The following is a 24,232-nucleotide window of genomic DNA, read 5'->3' as shown; positions in this document are numbered from 1 at the left end:
CCTTTCTTTATTACTTCATTTTCGTTAAAAAATGTAAAAAAAACAGCGCCTGAATATTCTCGAATGTTTTGAAGATATATATGATACATAAAGAAATACTAGACTTACTGATCATGAACACGTTCATAAAACAATACGTAAACATCACTGCTTGAAATCTTCAAGTTCTTATCAGATCCATGCTTGTTATCTGCCTTAACAACTTCATCGTCAAAATAATACCATTTGGAACGTCCAATATCTACACTATGCTCTAAATCTTTATTTACCAATGACGTGTAATGGCCACTGACTAATGTGCCTGTATGGTTAACCACTCCAAATAACCTGTATTTCATGGTTTCATTGTTCTTCAGTATTATATTTAGTATTAAAGGGTATGTTATAACGGTACTGTTTTTCTTGGTTAAATCATAGTAAAATCTGGAGAGATGGATGACTAGGATTTTAGGTAAAGTTACAAAATTTATCGTTTTTACTGTAGTCAGTTTCTTGTTTTTAAAATCGTTGATATTATTACCGTCGTTATTATTATTAGCAAACGGCGTGCTAGAATTGGATCTTTTCCCACTGCTACCCAGCATTTTGAAGGGAGATCTGGATCTCTCTCGCTCGAAAGTCACAGTATTACTGCTATTGCTTTCATTGATGTTGTCTCCAAAGAAATCGAGATGACGGCGCTTAGATCCTGTATGCAATGTGAAAAACCGACTTTTCTTCTTTTTACTCTTGGCGATAGGAGATTCACTTTCGAATGCAGATGCAGATGCAGACGCAGAAGAAGAAGACGCCGTGGGTCCACAACGAGGACAATCCCACGCATTTTCACCAGAGAGAACTTCATCATCTGTAAACATATTGATACAATCCTCTAATTTGACTCTTTTTTCGGTAGATCTCCCAAGTTTACTCAATTTCATGGAACGCCTTGGGATAGCCAATGATAAAACATAAAATGTACTGTAGTTAAAAGTCGTATAACCGCACCTCTTGCATTGTAGACTGTTTTCCATTTGACCTTGAAAAATATCATCAATAGGTGAGATACCATTGCCGATCACATTCTTGTCAAACCAGTGTTTATATTCGTTATTCGAAACCTTAAGTGCATCCGCATTATACAGCAACAAATTCGGGTAATCATTCGCTACATGTTGTTGATTGGAAAGCTCATCGTGCAGTCTGTCCAAGAGTATCATTAAGAATTCTTGGGTATCCTGTTGGTCATCAGGAATTTTCAAGTCGGGACGCAATTGATTAACAACTTTGAGGAACCCCGTTGGGACCACTGAACAGCCGCCATTCAAATACATCTTATTGAAAAGCATATTTAGTGAATTAGAAAGTTTTGAAGAATGAGCTGATCTGCTACCTTTCGGTGGCTGAAGGTAGTTCTTGTAGTTGGCCGAAATGAAAAGAGTACGAAATATTTTTGCGGCAAATAAACATTGTATCATGCTATTAATATAACATGTGTTGCCTAGGTTCCTTAAACCGGTAATCGACAGAGAAACATAGACGTTTGAACTTTGTTCAATAGTGGGTATATTGTATGCTCTCTGTGGTTGTGGTTGAAGTAATTGTTGGCCGTAATGTCGATGCTTCTGCTGCTGTCTTTTCCTTTGAATAATTTCGTTGGAGTTAAGCTGCTGTTTTTTAACATGCTGTTTTGCTGGTATTGGCGGTTTTCGAGAAAAAGAATTGTCATGCGAATAAACCATTATCTTAGGCGGTAAAGGAGGTGGGATTCCCGGAGTTGTGGGCATTGATACGGGTGGTGGCGGAGGAGGGCGTTTTCTTAGCCTTATGGGCAGATCAGGAGGCTTCCAGGAAGGAGGCTCAGGAACCTTTGCAGATGATTCCTTACTGGAGGAGGAATCCTGAGCGTTTGATTGCTGCTGTTCCTGTTGCTGCTGTTGGTGTGCCTTTTGAGAATACGGTCTATATAAGTAATCCTCGATGGAAACGTCGTACTCCTGAGCATACGTGTGTAGAGTTTTCTTCCACTTTTCATACCCACCTAGGAGGGCAGTGGGCACACTAGTTAAGTGAGTCTTTTGGGAAGTTAGCATCAAATAGAAGAAGATAAACACATAGTCAAAGTTCATATACATGAAAGTCTTCACATCTGTGTAGTAAACAACGTATTCGAATTTATCCCGATTTATGAAAATCTCATTTTCTTCCAGTAAATGTTCCAATATGTCATCTTGATAAACGGGTGTGTTCGTCTTCCTGTCCCACAATAGGTTAGGATCAATCTTCACCAAATTAGGCGCCACAATGTGGTTTATTTCAGACCTTCGTGGTATTCTTAAATCGATAAGCAAAATTTTTTCACGTTCAATGGAATTCGATAGAATACTGAACAACTCAGGCGCGGTGATTATACTTTGCTTTTGCAAAATATCTAAACTCTGAATGAATTCGTCAGTCTCGACATTCAGAAGGTCATCATTATCTTCTTTCAGAGTGTCACTATCCACCATATAAATGGAATGGTAGGAATCCTTCCGATGAGTTATTGACCTATCTACGGTGATTTCTCCAAACGATGGGTTCAAAGATGCGGAACTGGCTCCGCCATCGTAGCAATTGTAGGGCACGTCCTCCAGTAAAACAGATGGTCTCACTGGGCTACTTGTCTTTCTCCCGGACTCAGGGTAAATTGGCGTAGGTATCACTTCGGGCAATAAAGCCAACTTCAATTGGTCATTGGGCTCCAAGTTCGGTGCTGTCCACACAGGTGAAGATTGCTCTGCGTCCTCTTCCGTAAACGATGCTTTGAAACCATGGCCGTGCGGTCCAGCATTTTCTAATGACAAAGAAGCCACTTGACCTGAGAGATCATTAGCTGGCACAGAAAATGCCCTTTTCTTTGTAATCCTATGCTCGATACCGACCGCGTGTTTCACCGACTCATCTAAAACTACCCCGATTTCTTTCTTCACCATTAGCACGACGTTGGTCATGTTCATTTCATTCTCGTACATCTTTTTCAGATCTGTATAAATGCTGTAGGACTTGTTTCGTGTCTGGAACTGCAAAGATTGTGGAATGATCAGGAACACGTAGTAGCACCCAATAATGAACGCCGTCAGCGCATCGTTTGGCCTGTTGTGGCGCATAGAGTCCAGATACAACTCATACAGATACTCTGTATGTTCCAGAAGATCTAGCAGCTTTTCTAATTTCAGTTGCGGATAGTAGTGTTTGATATCTTCGTGGTACAGATCCTGCACCCTTCGCAGTAACTCGTTCGAGTACTCAGGCGTAAACAACGTCGTATGTGGATGCATGATCGTGCCGCCCTTGTCATCTTCTAGTATTCAATGCTCGTATGTGTAAACAATAGCGATAGCTTTTGAAATTGCGGTTACTAATTTTGGCCCCCGGCTGGGTGCCGTTATACAAAATATTATCAACATTATATATATAGAATATTGGCGCATCTACTTCCTGGCGAAATACGTCGAGGAGCCACACGTGGCAACAGAATAGTCGTATACGGACTCCCCCAAGTTCAAGTACCGCTTCATGTAGTTTCTCATGGTCAAATTGTCCATGGTCTCCAGCTTGGGAGTCAGGCCTGTATTGCGTTTTATCCCCGCGAGGCATGTTGATACGAGGACCAAATCTAAGGATATGTGTACTACTTTTCCCACCTAATCAAATTGTCTTGTTAGTATTACGCTGATACACTGTTGTCAGTTCACTTTTGGGTACTCACTAATGTCATTTCTCTCCGTTTTACTTGTTCTATCTTGATGATTATGAGGGGAAGAAAGCGCTTTGCCGTTTCAATTCCAGTTTAAAACAGTTCCATCTTTTACTAAGTACAGCCTATATTAGTAAAAGGCAGAAGACAAAGAGATAGTATACACAATGCTGAGGTTAGTGACTAGGAGCTTACCAAGAGTAACCCATTCTGCTGCTGCGGGTGCGCTGGTGAGCGGATCTTTACTTCGCTCATTCTCGAATAGTGCGAGATTCAATAACATTGTCGCTGAAGATGAAGCAAAAATCGTCTTGAAGAACAAGAACAGGCCTTTGAGAGTTGACAGAGAGCTGCCTGACCCAACTAGGGAGAGAAAGAAGCGAATACTAGGGTTCGTGGCGTTTTCTGTAGCCATGGGGTCCGCACTATCGTTGATCTTCAACTATGAAAAGACCGAGTCCCCCATCATCTCCAACACGCTGTACCATATAAGACGGTCACCAGCAACCAGAAACATATTGGGGGAAAGCATAGAATTTGACGGTATCATCCCGTGGGTCTATGGTGAACTGAATTCTGTCAAGGGTAGAATTAACATCACTTTCTATATCAAGGGGGATAAGAACGTTTCTGGAACTGTCAGACTGGTCGCCGATAAAAACACACATGACGAGGAGTTCTTGATTCATGAATGGAGTGTCACCGCCGCTGGCAAGAAGATTGACTTATTAGCAGAGAACTCCAAGAGACCAATTTAGTAGCGATGAGATGCTATTTATCTGTAAATATCTTTAATTTTCATTTTGTTCTCTTGTTTACTTTTATTATCATTACCAATGGTCTGGGGCACCCGTACAAGTGCAAATGCGTATGTAAGTACGTCCAACTACCTATATAAGATATATAGTTTAGTTTGGCCGTAAGCCGTTGATAAATTTTCTTTTATATGCAACGTAGTTCGTGGGCTCATTTTCGTACGGGTCATTCAGTTAAGCCTGTTGTTGGAAGCTGGCATTGCTTGTGCTCGAGAGTAAGTTCATCGTCAAAACAGGTGCTACTCGTCTTCTTTCGCAATAAGGTCAATGGGTACATGAAACTCTCCGCTGGGTCCCTGACCTTCCCATAGTTCATCTTCTCACCACTGAAAAGGATGGGCACATTGATATACGTGGTACCTTTGTTTTCCGTGTGCAACATCCCCATATTGGTGTCCAATTGCGGTCTGCATGCTGGTGCAGGGCCCATTTTAGCAGTTTTCTCTTTGCAAGTCTCGAGATATTCTGCTTCATTTCCATTTATTGTGGAAGCGTCGCTTGAACTGCTTATTTCCACTTTAAAGCTTTCATACACGGACACTGCTATATCCTCCATCACCAAATTTTCCAGGTCTGCATCTTGAGCTTCTTCTTTCCTATGACGTCGTTGTAACATACACCGAAATATTATGCCTATTACTAGGCCAACCCCAATCGGAATCCCAACAGCTGTACCCACTGCTACCGAAACGTCGTTCATTTTCATGTGGCGCTTGCTCACCTGAATGAGGTGCTAAAAAAGCCAAGTTGGTATTATTAAACATAAGTTCGATGCTTTTTTGTGCCTGTTTTGAAACTTATCAATGTGCTCTCTCTGTCTGAATCTTAATTCTTAATCAGGAAAATTGTCAACACGATGACCAAAAAGAAAAATAGCTCTCGATTACGGGAAGTATGGCGATTATTGCTCATTTACGCTTATATGATACTTAAGCTCCATTATATTCTTTGAATATCATTTAGCATGGCATGGGTTCTCTCCAATAGAATGTGGTCTTCATCATCTTTCATTTTCAGGTCCTCGTCGTTGACATTCACGGCGACTTCGCTGAGTCTTGTACTTTTCCTTCTTCTTAAAGGCTCCGGGTCCTTCTTGACTTCACGCAGTTTAGAAATCAGTAGATCAACAGCGTCTGTGTTCACTTCTTCACCTTCGTTTTCATCGTTCCCATTGCTTTTCTTGTTGTTGTTTGTTCTCATTTCTAACAGGCTCTTTCTTTGTTCGTAGACCCTCTCCATTTCTTCCTTTTCTATATTCTCCTTAGCACATTTTTTGAACATGGCCAAAAATTCAATGAAGGGTTGAAAAAAATCATTCTTACTCTCTTTATCACTAGGGTCCTCGCCATAATACTTCATAAGTTTGTTTAAATCTATCAAGGTTAGTTTGCATTGACCCATCAATAATTCGCTCTTTATTTTGGCCCGATTAATCTTAAATTTGACTTTTTTAACAATTTGATCTCTTGGATCTAAATTTTCCTCCTTCGACAGTTTTCCAGTTTGGAATTGAGTGACCAAATTTTCTATTCTATTATAAAACTCGTGACATTCCAGCTCAATGTGTTCTAGCGAAATTTTACCTAAATCTTCAATTTTCTTCAAATCATCTACAAAACCATATAAATCAGGATACTTTATTCTTATGATTTTTTCAATGAAATGTAAAAATGACATATTTTGGTCAACGCTGGATCTAACGAATGCTAGTTTCGTTAGTGATTTCAATTTAATTCCCTTGACAATCTTTTTATTCATATGATTACCAATTTCCGTGATTATAAACATTAAATTCTTAAACTTAGGTGAAAGATTTAAATGGGAAATTCCATCATCAATTTTTTGTAGTTTGAAAAGCAAATCGTAATAATCTCTCTCATATGTTGATAGTGTCAGGAGGTTCTTTGATCTTACATTCCAATAAGATCTTAAATTAATACACAATTCCAGAAAAATTCTGTCAGCTCTTTGCAAATCGCTTACTGCTTTACCCTCTTTACCTTGAGAATATGGCTCGTACTTATTAAGCAAACTTTTGGGTATATTTGTCAGTTCCTCTTTACAGAAAAATTTCAATATATTGACATTCTGGATAATGTCGTTATCACAGTTCAAAACTTTCATAACAAATTCCATATCAGATAGTTGAGAGAACATATGTAAATTGATGCCAAATTGTTGAGCTAAATCTCTTGATAAAAAGGAGACTTTTTTCAATTCATTCAAAGACTTGCCATTATTTGAAGATAAAGCAGTTGAAGATCCTGCATTATTTTTACTTGCAATTTTGGCTGGACTTCTCATCTTGAAGATGTCTTCAATTTGAGAAAATACGCCATCAGTTTGCAATTCTCTAATTGTTTCTTGGCGTTGGAATGCATCTTCCCAAAGTGTATCTTTTACGTCTTCCACTCTATCCCAATGAATCTGCTTCAAACGCCTTTCAGGTGAGGGTGGTACTAAATTAACTGTCGTTGAATTAATAGACGCCGACGACAGTGAAAGTAAACCACTGGGTAAAGGTGGGGCTGGAGGAGTGACGAAATTATTTTCAGAAGGCCCTTCGGACATTGATAGGGACTCAGGAAGAGGTGGAGGCGGTGGGATAGCAAATGATTCTTCAGTCTTAAACAAATCTGGGAGGGGTGGTGGGGGAGGCGCTAGAATATAAGGAACAACATCTGGCTTAAGAGTAGCTTCCATATCAATCAAAAGAGATGGAGGAAGTGGAGGAGGAGGAGGAGGAGGAGGAGGAGGCAGAGGTGGAGGTAATTTATCAACCTCAGATAACAGTTGGATGCTATTATCAAGACTGTCTGAAGAAAGTCGGGGAAATAGTTTCGGCGACGAGGAAATCGAAGACAGTACAGGAGAGGATTGATAATTTGGCTGACTATTCATGTTGTTTGAGAAGTCCAACTCTGAAAGTATTGAATTTAAAGATACATTTTGCATATTCGCGACATTTTTCATAGAAGGTATATTGAAATTAACTGTTGAGGTAGATGTTTGAAAAGATGAATCTTTTAAGTTGTCTTCCACTTGGTTCTGGCCTTCATTCTCATTATTTGCGTCGCTCAGGTATGAGGAAAGGGACGAAATCCTTTTACTTTTCAGTAGACTTGTTGAACGCTTGGGTAAGGAATTTTTTTGCTTTTGCTGTTTTATGGCTAAATTTTGGAAAATGAGATTGCTATGATTATTATTCTTTGTTATTGAATCGACAGAACTCAAGTTGCTGCTCATTAATGAAGGTGGTTGGTCATATAATCTTTGATGTGTGGTGATTTGATCCAGTTTCTTCTTATTGGCCTTCAATTGTAGCTTTAAACTTTCAATTTCCTTCGTTTTCAAAGATACCAAAGCTTCACTTTCATCGAGTTTTGCTATAAGGTGATCTTTGCTATAATTCTCGACCAGATTCAATTTTTCATTCAAATCAAGAATCTTATTGTTCAGATCATCAATTTCAGTGACTGCTCTCCTTGCAATTTCATTTGACTGTAAAGAATCCAGTAGCTTGTTAACAGAATCTTGAAATACAGAATCTACATTTTGTGCTAAATCTAAATTTTCATCAAAGGAAGAACATATCGGAGCTTGAAAAGAATCGATAAGATAAAATAGTAGAGAATTTATCAACTTGAGTAGTTTAATAGATTCTGAATAAGGTTTTTTAGAGTCTAGAATTTTCCACAATGATTGAATAATCTCGTTTATTGGCGTTTCTATGGGGCTATCTTTCACTTTTAATAACAAACAATTTTCAATGCAAACAGGCGCACCTTCTTCTTCTGTAACATTTTTCATTGAAGGGGTTGCTTTCATATCTCTACTGGTTTGTATCATTGAATCAAAAATGCTCGATTCTTTGGTTTTGAACTGCTTTATTTGTTCCATGATGACGATATTATTAGAGTCATCCTTGTAGGATGATTCTAAGGTGGCCATAATGCCATGAATATTACTCTTCTTCAAAAAACTGAAAATTTTCAGCGCAGTCTTGTTATTAAATCCTTGCAAAATGGAATTAATCAATAGTAAGAAAGTCATTGAGTAGTCTATTTTCAATTGGCTCCAGTTCAAATACAATGATGTGTGTGTTTTGACGTCGTCTGCAAGGATTTTGCCAAACCATTGCAACCAATTGCTGAACAATATTGAAAGCTGGTCCCATATCAACTTACATCCCGTTGGGCCTTCTACGTAGGTTAATAGGAGAAGGAGTTCCATGGAAAGTAACTGACATTTCAAGTTACAATTCCTGTCCGTTAGAAGTTGGGTAAACCAACTAATCAAAGGCTCGGAGTGCAGCGCTCTTATTCTTGCTAATGGGTTATTCATCAATATTTTGAAGCATCGAAGATAAACAAACTGCAGATCCCTGGATACGAGTGGTAAAGTCTTCTCAAGTAAAGTCGTCAAATAGATTTCATCCTTAAGGAAAAGCTGTAAGAAGTTTTGCTTGCGCAGAAACTTCTCTAGTTTATACAGGGTCTTGGATAAGCCCATTCCTCCTCCCGAAAGATTTCTAACCAAACCATCCAAAAAATGAGAGTTTTCCGCGAGCTCACCAGTGGCTAATTGAGCAGAGTATGACTTGGCACCGGAAACCGCTGTGTTGCTTCCCCAGTGATTAGGACTACGGATCTTACATATCAACAGCCATTTCCTACGAAGCGATATGTTTTGCAGATTTTTATAAGCAGCGCCCCAAAAAAAGGTCCCGTCCTCCAAAAGCTCATCAAACATCCTTTCGACGAGCATTACATCCTGAGGCATGCATTTCGGATTAAAATCTATTTTCGATGCCTTAACGTTTTCGGAAACCACAGAAGACGAGGCAACATCATTGGCTGAAAAATTCTTCTGCTTCATGTATATATGCGATCCTGTGCTTTGCTTTTCTAATGCTACGCCCACCAACTGCAAACCAGCGGCAACTAACCCATCAGTCAAATTCAATTCTTCCAGTTTACGAGCCTGGCTGGCCCTATCTCGCGCGTGCAGCGACAGCGATCTACGAGGATAGCGGTACGTCTTCTTGTTAGGGGAAGAGTCCATCAGCGATGGTTGGTACTGGTTCTCTATGCTTTTGTGTCACTTTCGTCACTACTATATAATCTTCAAGAGATCAAGAATTTGCCAGATTTAAGCCTATGCCACAAACAGCGAAAAAAAGAAAAAAAGAAAATTTAACGCGTCAGTATGAGGAGGGTAATGAAGCGGTAGCGCCTTGCACGGCGCTATCAAATGAAAACGGGGATAATGTCATTAACACCGCAGGTTTTTTCTTCTTCCTTTATTCCTGTAGTAAGTTAAAATTTATTGGAGTTTAACTAGAAGGAAGAGGTATAAATAGGGCATGGGTTACATGCTATAAATATTGAAGGGTAGAATAATTACAACTTGTAGAGTATATATAGAGCCACAAAAGCAATGTCGCAAAGATTACAAAGTATTAAGGATCATTTGGTGGAAAGCGCTATGGGAAAAAGTGAAGCGAAGAAGAAGAACTCACTATTGGAGAAAAGACCAGATGATGTGGTCATTGTAGCTGCTAATAGGTCTGCTATCGGTAGGGGCTTCAAAGGCGCTTTCAAGGATGTGAACACGGACTACTTGCTGTACAATTTCCTCAAGGAGTTCATTGGGAGATTTCCGGACATTTTAAGGGATGACTTGAAGTTAATCGAAGAAGTTGCTTGCGGAAACGTTCTGAATGTGGGAGCAGGTGCTACGGAGCACAGAGCTGCATGCTTGGCGAGTGGTATCCCCTACTCAACGCCATTTGTCGCTCTGAACAGACAGTGTTCCTCGGGTTTGACCGCGGTAAACGACATTGCCAACAAGATTAAAGTCGGGCAAATCGATATTGGTTTGGCATTGGGTGTGGAGTCGATGACCAATAACTACAAGAATGTCAACCCCTTGGGTATGATCTCCTCTGACGAGTTGCAGAACAACCGCGAGGCGAAGAAATGTCTAATACCAATGGGCATCACAAACGAAAATATTGCCGCCAATTTCAAGATCAACAGAAAGGCCCAGGATGAATTCGCTGCCAGCTCTTACCAAAAAGCTTACAAGGCGAAAAACGACGGGCTCTTTCAAGATGAAATTTTGCCCATAGAGTTACCAGACGGCTCAGTCTTCCAGTCCGATGAAGGCCCACGTCCCAACGTTACCGCAGAATCGCTTTCGAGTATCAAGCCTGCCTTTATCAAAGATAGAGGCACCACCACCGCGGGTAATGCTTCTCAGGTCTCCGATGGTGTTGCCGGTGTCCTATTGGCTCGCAGGTCCGTTGCCAACCAATTAGACTTACCTGTGCTAGGTCGGTATATCGACTTCCAAACAGTGGGGGTCCCACCTGAAATCATGGGTGTCGGTCCCGCATACGCCATACCAAAGGTTCTGGAAGCCACTGGCTTACAAGTTCAGGATATCGATATCTTTGAAATAAACGAGGCATTTGCGGCACAAGCTCTCTACTGCATCCATAAGCTCGGGATCGACTCGAACAAAGTAAATCCAAGAGGCGGTGCAATTGCATTGGGCCATCCATTGGGCTGTACTGGTACAAGGCAAGTTGCTACTATACTAAGAGAGTTGCAAAGCGATCAGATTGGCGTTGTTAGTATGTGTATCGGTACTGGTATGGGCGCCGCAGCTATCTTCATTAAGGAGTAGTTTTGGTATCTGATATAAGTTAATATTCTTCTTTTGTTATGCTTATGATTATAGGGCTCTGTAAAAGCTATTACGTAAATTATCAATTTGTTTATATTCCGGTTGTTTCAAATTTTCAAACTCACTAATTAAATAGTTTATTTGGGATAAAATCTCCCAGTTTTCCTTGACTAATTGCCGAGCTTTCCAGTTGAAATTCGCAGTGACAATTTCCATATAAGAGGAAACATCTTCATTGTTTCTCATCGCTAGCTTGATCGGGGTCTTTGGATAATCCAAAGGTATATTGAACAACACTTTCTGAGAGGCTTTACCAGAATCTGTCATAAGGGATATTCGATAGCCAAAGGAGGTGACGTGCCTACCTTTTTTGAACAGTTTGAAATCAGGTAAGACGTGAATACACTGATCAATTTCTTTTTGCCTTTTTGCCGTCTGCTTTTGCCCATCCTCCTGCACTTTCTTTGAGTACGCTGGAATATCCTTTTTCGTAGTTTCATTATTATTTCTCCGCCTCCTGTTTTTTTTCTGCGATTTCTCATTTTGACCTTCTTTGTTTGCGGTCACAGGTTTAGGTTTATCCACCTCGTTGTTATCTCTGATCCTGTTTCTATTTTTATTCCTGTTTCTATTCCTGTTTCTATTTCTATCTTTATTTGCGCTGCCCTCATTTCCGGAAGAGGTTCCTTTGTTTCCCGAATCAGCATTTTTGCCCTGAGGTTTGCTGGCGTCAGCTGCTAGTGATCTAGCATCCATTTTGGTTCTGCGATACTCTAGTTTCGGGAACTCTTACATTCATATGGACGACACTTTCGATGTCAAGCATAGTTTTATCCGATGCTTCTGAAATTTTTGAAAAGATGATAGGATTTTTACCCGACTTTCTCGTGTCACTAGCAGAAAAAGTGGTTCAAAAAGAACAAGAAGTTGACCGGCCATTCTCCTGTCATAACTTGCGATCTGCAGCTGCTAATACCGGTAAACTGCACAACAAAAGGCTTGTTGAGATAGAAAAAAACCTGCTCGGAGTAAAAGTAATTTGTTTTAGAAAGTATTATACTTATATAAAGTACATAAAAAAGAACAAAGTGTGGGTAACTGATCGTTAGAAAAAATAATAGTAAAAATACATTTACTTGATTGGAGGTATTGTTTGTAAATATAATGTTCTTGTATTCGTTACTCGTTAACAGGACGTCCTACAGGACGACCTTGAGAAGATATAAAAAAAGATAGCTGAATCATACAACCGTCCTCTATTTGACTTCTCTCACTTGAAATTTGTCAATGTGAAACAAGTTATCAACACCAGTGGTCATGTTCACGGATCCTAAAGCGTTACCGGTGGTCATGAAATAGGTGTTTGTGGCAACCGCGTCACCATCGTTGAAGTACAATTCCAAGATGTTTTGATCCAATAGACCGTACACCTTGTAATAGCTCAAATCGCTCTCAATCTTGAATGGTTGGTTGTTCACAGACATTCTGTTGGTAAAATATGGGTTTTCCTTGACAAACTCGACCTTGGAGTTACCACGGTCCAAAAAGAAGGAAGAAGCACTGACTTCGTAACCCATTCTTAGATATTCTTCAGAATCTTCCAAACCCTTGAACCACAGAGATAGGTCGCTGAAGACAGACTTGTAAACAGTTTGTGTGGTGTTGACAGCATAAATCAATTCAAATTCCAAAGTTCCGGTGGAGTTGCTCAAATCAATGCTGTAGGAATTGGCCTTAGTCAAGGTGGTATTAGTAGCGAAACTAGACCATGGTCCTGCATTACTAACGTTCAAGATTGGTTCGGCCTTCAAATTGGTCAAACGAGTCTCTGGGTTAGCTTGATATTCAGTGTTCAAGGAAAACTTTCTGACCAGAGACATCGATGATCTCCAAGGGTTAGTTGGAACAAAAGCACTGTATTCCCAGTTGGAGGCCCACGCAATACCTAGAGCGGAGCCATAGGTAGGGTCGGTGTTGAAGAAAGTCTGCAAAGCATAGTAGTCCTTACCGAAATCTACAACTCTGGATTGGTTGTCGAAAGTTTCGAAATGAGTACCGTTGAATGAACCGACAAAGTACTGGTTGAAAGAACCGCCGGCGGGAGCACCTGGATTGATGGAAATAAACATCACCCAGTGAGATTTGGAGGGGTCTTGCTCAGTTGGGACCTGGATCAAACCTGGACATTCGTATTGGTAGCCCAAGAAACCCTCATTGGCAAAGGCGGACTCTAGTTTCCAGGATTTCAAGTTGTCGGAGGAGAAGATTTCAATTTTGTAGTCCTGGGACTTGGCGGCTGTCATGATCCATTTTTGCGATGGTTCATACCAGAAAACCTTTGGATCTCTGAATTGAGTAGAGTTAGCAGCTAGAACGGGGTTATTTTGATATTCGGTAAAAGTGTAGCCACCGTCAAGAGAATAACTGATGTATTGTTCTTCACTTTCAGGAGTGTTGTAAGTCCAAATGGCCACACATCTTTGTCTTGGGTCAATAGTGTCGTTGAAAAAGCCACTGGTGTTGTTGTAATCAACAACCATAGAACCAGAGTAAGCACCTGAGTCGTTACGCTTGGGAGCGATAGCGACAGGTTCGTCTTGCCAGTGAGTCAAATCGTCGGAACTAGCATGGCCCCAAAATAATGGTGTACCCCAGACGGTGTCATTGGGGTTGTATTGGAAGTAAAGATGCCATTTAGCATCTTTTTCGTCGTACCACAACCCATTTGGGTCGTTCATCCAACCTTTGTTGGGAGTGAAATGGACCAAAGGTCTGTCACTTGTTTCGTTTGTCATCAACGCGGATACTTTAGCTGCAAAACTAGCCAAAAGGAAAATGAAAGCTTTCAAAAGCATCATGTACGTCTATATGGATTTTTATTTTGATTGTCTTGCTGTGAAAAAAAATAAAACAGAAAAAGAAGAGAAGATGCAGAACAAAAAAAAGTATTACGAACAAGAATACGTATCTATTTATATCATTCTTCTCAAACCGGAAGACTGGGACATCATGAAAAAAACGGTTGCAAATTCGTCTACTCAAAATGCCTATTATCGAGCCCATTTGGTAAGCAGCACCTTTGTTAAGGAGAGTCGTTTAAACATTCTTACAGAGAAACGGCTCTGTTATTGCAATAGGCACTCGATTCCCGTACCTTAGAATCTTACAGCGGGACTAATATCCGCTTTCCAATCGGTTTTTCCAGAAGCCTCCTGGGAGAACCCTGGACGTGGGGTCGATTAACACTACGCGTACTTCTGGGGTCCCCGGATAATTTCCAAAATAGGCTTTGTTTTATTTTTTTGCTTTCTTTTTATTTCCGGTCAAAGTAAAAAATGCGGGGGAATGAAAAGAAAGCTTTCACAGTACCTCGAGGTCAACGAAGGCACGGTTTAGTTAGGAAAATGTTAAACGGCAGCATAACGTGACACGAGAATTGGTAATTTGCTCAGTAATATTTCTCAAATGACGAATTTTGTAACTTTTGCGGGGGAGAGAAGAATCTGGTAGCGGCCATACTAGGGTAGATGTCTCTGCGTGTGCAAACGAGACATACTAGAATGAACAGTTTCAGCAGTGCATCTTCCTGAGTCTTTTCTTCTCCGTATTCAATGGAAGCTTTCCGCGCTAGCTTGATATGGTGAGGGCTCGCTTCAAGAATGACGTGTGATATGAAGCTGACTAACCCTAAAGTTTTTAGTTTGGAAGGTGTGTAACTCAACTCTAAGTAATTGCGGATTTTAACTTTCTCCGGCTCTTTCTGAAGTTTTTTTTGACTTCCGTGCTATTTCTTCCGGTCTGGTACGTGGAAAAACTTTATTTCCTTGAAATTGAGGTTGTAAGAAATTTATTTCTTTAACATTAAAAAACAAAAGTGTTGAAGGCATCACGACACTCCCACGAAATGACTCAGGGCCTTAAGTCTTTTACTCGCCGCTATTCAGCAACGTGTAGCTGTTCGCTCTTGCGCGATAGCGTTTGTAGAGGTTTCCAGGGAGAAATTGGTTTTTCCCGATTCTTAACGGTTTGCACCTTGATGCATATGAGCAGTAGATAGAAAACATTATTACAGGGAAATGGCGTCGACACCCAAAAGTAATCCAAAGCGGGCCCATGAAAGCACGAAACGAGACAGCAGAATATCCTTCATTTCTTTTTTCTTTATTCTGCGCCAGGTTCGCTAAAAGCAACCGGTGTCGTTATGATCAGGACGCGATATCAGCGCAAGCTTGATTTTCTCGGATTGATAGTATGTTCTTGCTGATAAAACAGGGGTTACAGAAGGCAACTGTTCATAAAAAACAGGAGGCAGCATTCCGGAAAACGTCGTTCGGTTTGGAAACAACCAACTCATGATCTCAACAAGTTTATGTTTTAATGTTCGTACTGAAGCAGCCGCCAGCGGTTTCCACGTTTTGCACTGCCACCATTCGAACAACGTCAAGGAAAGGCTCACGTTGTCGAGCCGGTCGGTTACTCGACTTTTGAGAAGGGGCCAGATAGATTTTGATCAAACCGAATAAAACACTATGAGAGCTCTGCAACTGTACTGACAACATAAATATCGTACCTCAAGGTCATGACAGGCCTTACTTTCTTGTGAGTTGCCCTTCCACTAAACAACTCGACTAATGTCGTCGCTGTTTAGTGGAAGGGCGGCAAAATGCAGCAGGAAATAATGTATATTGAAGTCTTCCGCGCCTATGCGTCCACTTTAGCAATTACGACAAAGAACACAATGTTCATACCCCATTCGATGGTGCTTACACGAACTACTAATGGTTTCTCCTCTGCAAGATAGCGTTTGCAGAAAAACAATAATAAACCCAATCGTTTTCCCATATCCATGGACATGCTTTACTTATCGGTTGTGGGTTCTTAATGTTGGTGCCCCTGTCCTTCGTACCAAAAGCGATAATAGACATCGCTATTCAACCAACCACGTAGCAGCAATCAGTGATTTCCTCGGACGAAATAGTTTGTCTTATATCATAACGACAACATCCGTCCATGCGAAGGTTGGCCCCGCTAATATCAGACTAACTGATCCGATCTTAAGACAATCGAGTCGTTACGACATTTTTGCATGCTGCAATATTCTACCGGTGGCTCCTTGCATTCAGTATGCTCAAGTGCTTTATCAATCAAAAGAAGATGGTCCCGTCATCCAAAGAAGATGAGTTTCAGGGTGAGCTTGGTGTGAGCGCCAAAAACGTGCACCAGGACCAAAATAACAAAATTGGGCGTTACTCTGATCAGATGTAAGTCTCTTTTGACGTGTAATCTTGTTTTTTTTTTTTTAGATGGCACCTCCTTTAGGGGCCGTTTGATAACAGTGGAAAAAAGCGAAAAATGGCTAGTTATGATGTACTTGAGATATATCGTATCTTAAAGGCCGCCCATTATCTTGGAAATATATCTTGAAACAAGTTGCTAGCATCTCGGTAAGAAAATGTATGAGCATCAAAGCCACATTTCATGGGGAACGCCACAATAGGCCAATTCCACCGCAATTTGAAGATGGTTATCATTAACGTGCGTTTCAATATCTCAAACATGGGGTTATCTTTCCTGCTTCGAAAAACTGACAAAGAGAGTCCATGAGTCATTCAAACAGTAGCGTGTATAAATAACAAAAGCGGTTTGGCGACAAAAATTGATATTCTAAATTAAGGCTAGCCCATCAGTTCTCAAGGGATACTTCCAGTTGACTGCAATGCCGAGACACATTGTTGCTGCTCTGCAAGTCGGCTCTTGTCCGGGCTCTACTAAGGATACTTTGAAAAAGATTTTGTCATATGAGAAGGAAATCAAGGAGTCTGGTGCAGAGTTGATCGTCATTCCAGAAGCTACCCTCGGTGGGTATCCTAAGGGGTCAAACTTCGGGGTTTATCTAGGCTACCGTCTGCAAGATGGAAGAGAAGAGTTTGCCAGGTATCTTGCTGAAGCGATCGAAATTGGCTCTGGAGACCAGTATCCAGAAATCAGCCAATTGTGCGCGCTATCGAAGGCCACCGGCGCATCGCTATGCGTTGGGTGTATCGAGCGCGATGGGACGACGCTGTACTGCACCATGGTTTATATTGATCCTCAATCTGGTTACGTTGGGAAGCATCGCAAGCTGATGCCAACAGCTGGTGAAAGGTTGATCTGGGGCCAAGGTGATGGTTCGACATTGCCAGTTGTGGACACCGCTGTCGGGAAGATAGGTGGTGCTATCTGCTGGGAGAATATGATGCCCTTATTAAGGTATGCTATGTATGCAAAGGGTGTTGAGATCTGGTGCGCACCAACGGTGGATGCTAGGCCTATATGGAGGACTGTGATGAAAAACATTGCATATGAAGGCCGCTTGTTCGTGATTAGCGCAGTACAGTTCATGCCAGATGCCACTGCGATGGGCTACGGGGAAGTGATCGACCAAGCTACCGGTAAGAGAAAATTGCCTGGATGGACATCGGCTGATGAGAACTGTATCAACGGAGGCAGCGTTATAATTGATCCTTACGGGGAGATTATCGCAGGCCCACTGTTGGGCAAAGAGGGTCTTTTAAGCGCCGAGATCAACACCGACTTAATCGCCGAAGCTCGCTTTGATTTGGACCCCGTTGGTCACTACGCCCGGGGAGACATCTTCCAGTTGACTGTTAATGAAAGGTCTCATGACGTTAAATTCACAGAATAAGTACTATGCCAACGCCTCCGACTGCTTCTGAGTGGCAGCCGTTGCATCGCTCAGCAAATATAACTTTTTAAGCCATATTGAATATATACGAAATGATAATAAACTGTGATATATCAATTAACTCTAGGTATTGGCAGATAACATCGCAGTGGGAAAAAGTGACCAAGCTCAAACGCTCCTTGATAATGACCGCAGAACTTTCCTGCGGAGCTTTTTTCAGTATGTATGTTCCTTAAAATAGCAATTTACATAATACGTCGAAAGCTCTCCAAGATGTGTGTCCTGGCTGTTTTACAGCCAGCGAGAAAGCCAATAAGCCTTTGTCCATGCTCGCATAGATAACCTGACTTTCTTTGGGCAGATTCAGTGGAATAAAAGAAACAGGCATAAAATATTCACAGGTTCGAGAAACCACAGTCCTGTGACGAAATATCTAATGAACCAATAATAATCACCCTTTCTCAGTTTGGCACAGAAGACACTTTGTAAATTGAGATAATTTGAGGCTGCTTTATCCGTAAAGCAAGCTTACGTATATTGCCGGTCAATTCGCATGCAAAGACAGGAACCAACTGGTTGCATACAGCAAGTTAGTGACTGTTCTTTGCGACGTTCTTTCCTTTCTTGGCATTCCGCTCAGCGTCGAGAGTTTCGGATCGATAGCGTTCCGAAACAAGCCGTTTTCTCGGATAGTAGTGTCGAAAACACATCATATTACAATTTTGAGTCACAGCCACTATCAACAGAATAACCTCGAGCAACCAACCCACATTTGCTGCTGCACATCTTAGCAACACGAAGTTGTTCTAGGCAACTCCCTTGAAGTAAGGGTCTGCTATGCATGTGGCGTAGAGCTTGGCAATTTTTGCTGACGCCTCACCTACAAATCGACGCCTCACTTGAGGTTTCAACATAAGATAATATTCTTGATTCGACAAAAAGACAGCGCAGTATCAGCCGGCTGTAGGTTAGAAAAAGACAAATAGCAACACTTTCATCACGCTTTATCGTCAGATAGTTTAGTGCTGGCCGTTAAACACACTGACGACACTCTCAATGTCATAGCTTCATATTGTACGGAGAAAATTTACTATAAAGAGGGCACCAACCGGTTCGAATGTCCATGAGTCTTACTGTTCAAGGATTATAGAAGCCCAACCAAGAAATAACATTTCAGTGATGTCTCTACAAAAGGAACAATACGAGATCACAGAAAAGGCGCAACTTTCTGTGTCCGCACAAAGTTTAAGTTCAGATTCAGAAAGCCTGTCACATAACCCATTTGATGATTTTAGTGAAGCGGAGCGCTGGAGAAAGGTTTATGAATCCAGTGGCTATGAAGGTTTGTCTAAATTCGACCCCGAGTTTACATGGACTAAGGATGAAGAAAGAAAGCTAATAAGGAAAATAGATCTAAAGATCTTCTTATGGGTCTTTGTTATGTTTTCCTTTTTGGATTTGATAAGGAAAAACATTGCAAGGGCTGTCTCAGATAATTTCATTGTTGATTTGAACATGAATACCAACGACTACAATCTTGGGCAGACCGTTTATCTAGTTTTGTTTCTGGTAAGTGAACTGCCTGGCAACTTGCTCTCGAAGAGATTTGGTCCAGAAAGAGTCATCCCGATACAAATCGTCCTTTGGAGTGTAATCTCCATTACCCAGGCAGGTTTGAAAAATCGGGCTCAGTTTATTGCTACTAGATGTTTATTAGGAATGGTGCAAGGCGGATTCATCCCAGATAACATCTTATATTTGTCATATTATTATACTGGAGCAGAGCTTACATTTCGTTTAAGTTTCTTCTGGTGTGCCATCCCTCTTTTCCAAATTTTAGGTTCCCTCTTAGCTTCCGGAGTCATCGAGATGCGAGGAATCCATAACTTAGCTGGCTGGCAGTATTTGTTTATAATTGAAGGATTCTTGTCTCTTACTGTTGGTGTAGCGTCCTTTTATCTAATGCGCCGGGGTCCTACACAGACTGGTGAATCAGCATTTCACAAGGGGAAATCGTATTTCACTGGGCACGAGGAGAAAATTATGGTCAACCGGATTCTGAGAGATGACCCATCAAAGGGTGATATGAGTAATAGGCAACCGGTAACCTTTAGGGAAATTTTGTACACCTTGACAGAATTTGACTTATGGCCATTGTTTATTCAAGGTATCACAGGATTTATATCTCTCCAAACCGTTAGCCCTTATTTGTCATTGATATTAAAAAGTTTAAATTACTCTACATTTCTCTCAAATATCCTGGCAATTCCGGGTCAAGCTTTGCTGCTCATTAATCTGCCATTAATTGGATTATTATCACGCAAATTAAAGGAAAAATCACTTTGTGTAGGGATTGCCAACGTTTGGGTGCTTCCTTTCATTGCTTCGTTAGTCGCCTTGCCAACCGATACTAATCCATGGATCAAATATGTACTACTAACCGGTATACTTGGGGTCCCTTATACACATTCTATTCTTGCGGGTTGGGTCTCTGAAATTTCAAACTCGGTAAGATCACGTACGGTGGGGACAGCATTATACAATATGAGTGCACAGGTTGGATCAATCATTGCATCTAACATGTACAGGAATGACGATAAGCCCTATTATACCAAGGGTAACAAAGTACTTCTAGGATTTACTTGCTTCAACATTTGCATGGCTGTCGCGACCAAATTCTATTATATCGGTAGGAATAAATACAAAGAACGTGTATGGAAATCAATGACAAAAGAAGAGCAGATCGACTATTTGGAGACCACTAATGATAAGGGAATGAAACGCCTTGATTATAGATTTATTCACTAGATATTTTTCATGTAATTAACTATCTTGCTAATAAAGAAAACTTTACAATAAACTGAACTGTCATGCACATTTACTATAAATAAAGGTATTTGGGGACTTAAAGATGACTATTCGAAGAAGATTAACGAAAGAAACTTGAATGGCATGAGGTCCCATGAATGCATCCTCTCTAACGAGAACGTTCGCCTATTTAACATAATGAGGTTGTGTTTGGATTAATACTCATTTCCAGAATAAATGTTGCTGCGGTAATCACAAAAAGAATGCAGATCTGATGATTTTTTTGCCACAAGTTTCCAGCAACTCCATGATAACGTTCCTCCCTTCAATTTCTTCAACAGAGCCCAGAGTATATAATCATTGGGCTTTTTTCTAGTCTTTTTTCTAAGTCTCAAATATTTTGGTCATCGTTGGGATTGTGGTGTTCACCAAATTTTATTTTTTCCGTAATACGTTGCACAGTAATTTTTAACACTGAATATTCCCGCTTGCACATTTTTTGAATGAAAGCATTGTATTGTAGCCCCTATGTAGCCTAAGAAAGGACATTTTCTATACATGAAGAATGTATTAGAAAGACAGGTGAACGACAGAAACTGCTGCTAGATACTATGAAAACTCATCTTCAAGTAAAGTACGTAATTTTGAAGAATGCCTTTGTTATAGCATGTTAATGTTAATGTTGATGATATAACCAAAACTTACATGAATTTACATGTTATTTATTCAAAATGACAGCAGCCATAATTTACAAAAGTATACTACTCTTTATAATACTTGATATATACGTGTTTATATTGTGGCCCATTTTGAAGGTTATTGTACCTCGTTCATTCATCATAACACCCTTCATCATAACACACTCGATATTCTTCTAGATGTTTCGACCAAATCTTCATATGTCATACATGATCCACCACATGCGATTATGATCACGATATCATCATCAGAAAGCTTCTGTTCTAGAGCATTTTCAAGAATCTCTTGATGATAACACAAATGCAAGGACGCCCCACAGGCTGGTTCCACTATAGAATTATAGTCGTCAGCATATCTTAAGCATGTAGCTAGAACGTCCTGATCAGATAAAACCACCGACTTACACCCATAAGCGTTGAAGCTTTCGAACGCGAATGGCGCTATATATGGCGAACCCAAAGAGGTTGCAATGCTCGATAGCCTCTCAAGAGTTATAGGGCTTCCATTCACCAGAGATTTGTTCAAGACATCGCAACCAATAGTTTCAACAGCGATGACTCGAATTTTGCCGGCAAGATTATTTCTTTCAAGACCTTTGATTATGCCGCTAAACAGCCCACCACCACCGACACTGCACACCATAGCCTTTATCCGAGCTAGGGAGATATTCTTTTCCTGTAATTGCTGTAAAACTTCATCCACAATGGTAGAATGACCCTCCCAAATCCTCTCGTCATCAAAAGGGTGCACATAGAGCGTCTTCGAACCAAGCTGGCTTTCTTGAATCATTAATTCTTGCCTCAAATATTCATCTGCTTCTCCCCAGTGACTGCCATGGATTATGACCTTAGCCCCAGCATTCTGAATTTTTTTAATCATCCTGGATTTTGTTGTCTTTGGAACGACAACCGTGCAGTCAAGCGCCATTGAACTACAAGCAGTGGCTGCTGCCAAGCCAGCGTTACCTCCAGAGCTAGAGAATACGGCAAGCTTCCCAGAACCATCAGCCAATGCTTCTTCATTACTCCTATTTATCAAGTGTCCGATTCCTCTTGATTTGAAACTGCCACCAGGTTGTAACATCTCATGTTTGACATATAAACGTGGGCCCGTTTGGCCATTGTTGAAAACTTGGTGAATCAAGGGTGTTCTTTCGTAGTGAGTCATTGGCATAACAACCTCTCGCTTATTACTTGCGTGGTGATTGTGAACCTTGAATATTACACGCCTTCGTGGTTTGTTCTTATGTTATAATAAGCTTTTATGAACGGTACTTTCATCTTTCAACAGTTTACTATTCACCAATTTAATGAAGCGACGTGAAAATACCTTTACAACTATTTATAATTTGCTGAACACGATGATTTTCAGATTGTATGAAATCATTTTTGGTTTTGGGCCATGTGTTTTTCTTCGAAATTTTGATTAAGATAAGGATATCGCCGTTTAATCAAAGAGGAAATACTAAAGGCACATCGAAAAGAACCTGATGCTTCTGGAATGAAGGATCTCAAAACGACAAAAGTCCGATCTTTCGTGAGATTGGTCTGTCATTGTTATAAATATTCTATATACCGGGCCTATAACAGGACATGAATCTGTTCATTTTAAATATGTATACATTGTAATGAAACAGTGTGATATTAGTGTGGCGATTCCATGCTGCTCAAAAAAGAAACTTTAGAAGCACTATCGTTATGTGCGTCTTGAATAAAAAGATTCTTCGAAATGACACAAGTCTGGTGTTTAGTGACATGTCGCCTCGTAACAAACACTGATGTCCGATCTTTCTTTTCGAGCTCGTCAAGTCAGCTCAAAACCTGTACTTTCTTATCCAGGGAAGTTATAAGAACAAACACGGTGAGTAAATCGTTATGAAAGTCATCTAGACGTACAGCTCTGTTGACGGATGGGATGGGCTGCAGTATACGAAATCTATTCTATGTGCAATTAGTGAGCTCTGAATACAAACATTTCGATGTGGAACCATCTTTTCAAGTGAACGATAGCATTGTTACACACCACCCTAAAGCAAGTATCGCTTACGTCAAAGATGGGACGGTCATATCCCGAGCGGATATTAAGCAAAAAAGACGGAAATTACGCAAATACCACTCTCATTCGGTCCTTGAGCAAATGCTAGCCCTTCAGACTTGTAACTTCCTTTTGTAAAAAAATCTATAGAATAGCTAATTTGGAATGAAAACGTCACCGCATCCTCAAATCGGCCGTGAAAGGATAAATTGAACGCTTCTAACACTCCCATATATAGAAAAAGAAATACTAGAAATACTTACACGCCAATTCGGCCAAAAAAACTTCGTAAAATATGGCAATCGATGGTCAAAACTACCTCCGTATTGATTCTGATAACTCGCTTGGAAAAATGTTCTCTTGAGATTGCCGAAATTCATCTATAAAAGTGATTCAGCTTTCTTTTCCGCTTCTAAAAGTGGGTGTGATCCGATATCAAGGATAATAAGCTGATGGGGCTACAGACTATGTTTTTGTGGTTTGGGCGCCATTATTGAATCTAGAAAATTGGTAAAGATCTCTTTAGAAGGATCCCGTAATTTTCACCAGCGGAAGAGTCCTAGAAGGAGTCCAAAACTCTGTTTTGATTATGGAAGCAATTACGAAAGGGGTACGGCATTTTACAGGGCGTGGCTTTTTTAAAGGGCCTTCTCCAGTTTCTTCACAGCGGAAAAAATCGCGTTCACGTCTCGATTTATGGAGTAGCCGTGTCCCTCAGGAAAGGTAAGTAATATTTCGCGGTGAGGAGGTACAGTCACTGCTTCTTGATGCTTGGAAGAA

General features: G+C 40.6%; 10 protein-coding genes across 10 annotated transcripts; 4 read left to right on the top strand and 6 right to left on the bottom strand.

Annotated features, from left to right (window-relative positions):
- Positions 1 to 104: 104 nt before the first annotated feature.
- On the bottom strand, positions 105 to 3,299 carry UBP7 (ubiquitin-specific protease UBP7; the record flags this gene model as incomplete). Its single annotated transcript, XM_056228622.1, has 1 exon — positions 105 to 3,299. The coding sequence occupies one exon, from the start codon at positions 3,297 to 3,299 to the stop codon at positions 105 to 107; it is 3,195 nt and encodes a 1,064-aa protein (XP_056088325.1).
- Positions 3,300 to 3,885: 586 nt separating this feature from the next.
- On the top strand, positions 3,886 to 4,476 carry COA1 (Coa1p; the record flags this gene model as incomplete). Its single annotated transcript, XM_056228621.1, has 1 exon — positions 3,886 to 4,476. The coding sequence occupies one exon, from the start codon at positions 3,886 to 3,888 to the stop codon at positions 4,474 to 4,476; it is 591 nt and encodes a 196-aa protein (XP_056088324.1).
- Positions 4,477 to 4,699: 223 nt separating this feature from the next.
- Positions 4,700 to 5,149, bottom strand: AIM20 (Aim20p; the record flags this gene model as incomplete). Its single annotated transcript, XM_056228620.1, has 1 exon — positions 4,700 to 5,149. One exon carries the CDS (start codon positions 5,147 to 5,149, stop codon positions 4,700 to 4,702), a length of 450 nt encoding a protein of 149 aa, XP_056088323.1.
- A 323-nt stretch (positions 5,150 to 5,472) lies between these two features.
- BNR1 (formin BNR1) lies at positions 5,473 to 9,597 on the bottom strand (the record flags this gene model as incomplete). Its single annotated transcript, XM_056228619.1, has 1 exon — positions 5,473 to 9,597. The coding sequence occupies one exon, from the start codon at positions 9,595 to 9,597 to the stop codon at positions 5,473 to 5,475; it is 4,125 nt and encodes a 1,374-aa protein (XP_056088322.1).
- A 375-nt stretch (positions 9,598 to 9,972) lies between these two features.
- On the top strand, positions 9,973 to 11,226 carry POT1 (acetyl-CoA C-acyltransferase; the record flags this gene model as incomplete). The annotated part of the gene is made up of 1 exon (XM_056228618.1): positions 9,973 to 11,226. The coding sequence occupies one exon, from the start codon at positions 9,973 to 9,975 to the stop codon at positions 11,224 to 11,226; it is 1,254 nt and encodes a 417-aa protein (XP_056088321.1).
- A 48-nt stretch (positions 11,227 to 11,274) lies between these two features.
- Positions 11,275 to 11,982, bottom strand: SMU2 (Smu2p; the record flags this gene model as incomplete). The annotated part of the gene is made up of 1 exon (XM_056228617.1): positions 11,275 to 11,982. The coding sequence occupies one exon, from the start codon at positions 11,980 to 11,982 to the stop codon at positions 11,275 to 11,277; it is 708 nt and encodes a 235-aa protein (XP_056088320.1).
- Positions 11,983 to 12,482: 500 nt separating this feature from the next.
- On the bottom strand, positions 12,483 to 14,081 carry SUC2 (beta-fructofuranosidase SUC2; the record flags this gene model as incomplete). The annotated part of the gene is made up of 1 exon (XM_056228616.1): positions 12,483 to 14,081. The coding sequence occupies one exon, from the start codon at positions 14,079 to 14,081 to the stop codon at positions 12,483 to 12,485; it is 1,599 nt and encodes a 532-aa protein (XP_056088319.1).
- A 2,861-nt stretch (positions 14,082 to 16,942) lies between these two features.
- NIT1 (Nit1p) lies at positions 16,943 to 17,911 on the top strand (the record flags this gene model as incomplete). The annotated part of the gene is made up of 1 exon (XM_056228614.1): positions 16,943 to 17,911. One exon carries the CDS (start codon positions 16,943 to 16,945, stop codon positions 17,909 to 17,911), a length of 969 nt encoding a protein of 322 aa, XP_056088318.1.
- A 1,179-nt stretch (positions 17,912 to 19,090) lies between these two features.
- On the top strand, positions 19,091 to 20,719 carry SOA1 (Soa1p; the record flags this gene model as incomplete). Its single annotated transcript, XM_056228613.1, has 1 exon — positions 19,091 to 20,719. The coding sequence occupies one exon, from the start codon at positions 19,091 to 19,093 to the stop codon at positions 20,717 to 20,719; it is 1,629 nt and encodes a 542-aa protein (XP_056088317.1).
- Positions 20,720 to 21,571: 852 nt separating this feature from the next.
- On the bottom strand, positions 21,572 to 22,585 carry SKDI09G0060 (serine/threonine dehydratase family protein; the record flags this gene model as incomplete). The annotated part of the gene is made up of 1 exon (XM_056228612.1): positions 21,572 to 22,585. The coding sequence occupies one exon, from the start codon at positions 22,583 to 22,585 to the stop codon at positions 21,572 to 21,574; it is 1,014 nt and encodes a 337-aa protein (XP_056088316.1).
- Between the last annotated feature and the right edge of the window lie 1,647 nt (positions 22,586 to 24,232).

This window comes from Saccharomyces kudriavzevii (genome assembly GCF_947243775.1).
Source record: "Saccharomyces kudriavzevii IFO 1802 strain IFO1802 genome assembly, chromosome: 9".
In the NCBI taxonomy this organism is placed as follows: Eukaryota; Fungi; Ascomycota; class Saccharomycetes; order Saccharomycetales; family Saccharomycetaceae; genus Saccharomyces; species Saccharomyces kudriavzevii.
This window is presented reverse-complemented; position numbering and strand designations above follow the sequence as displayed.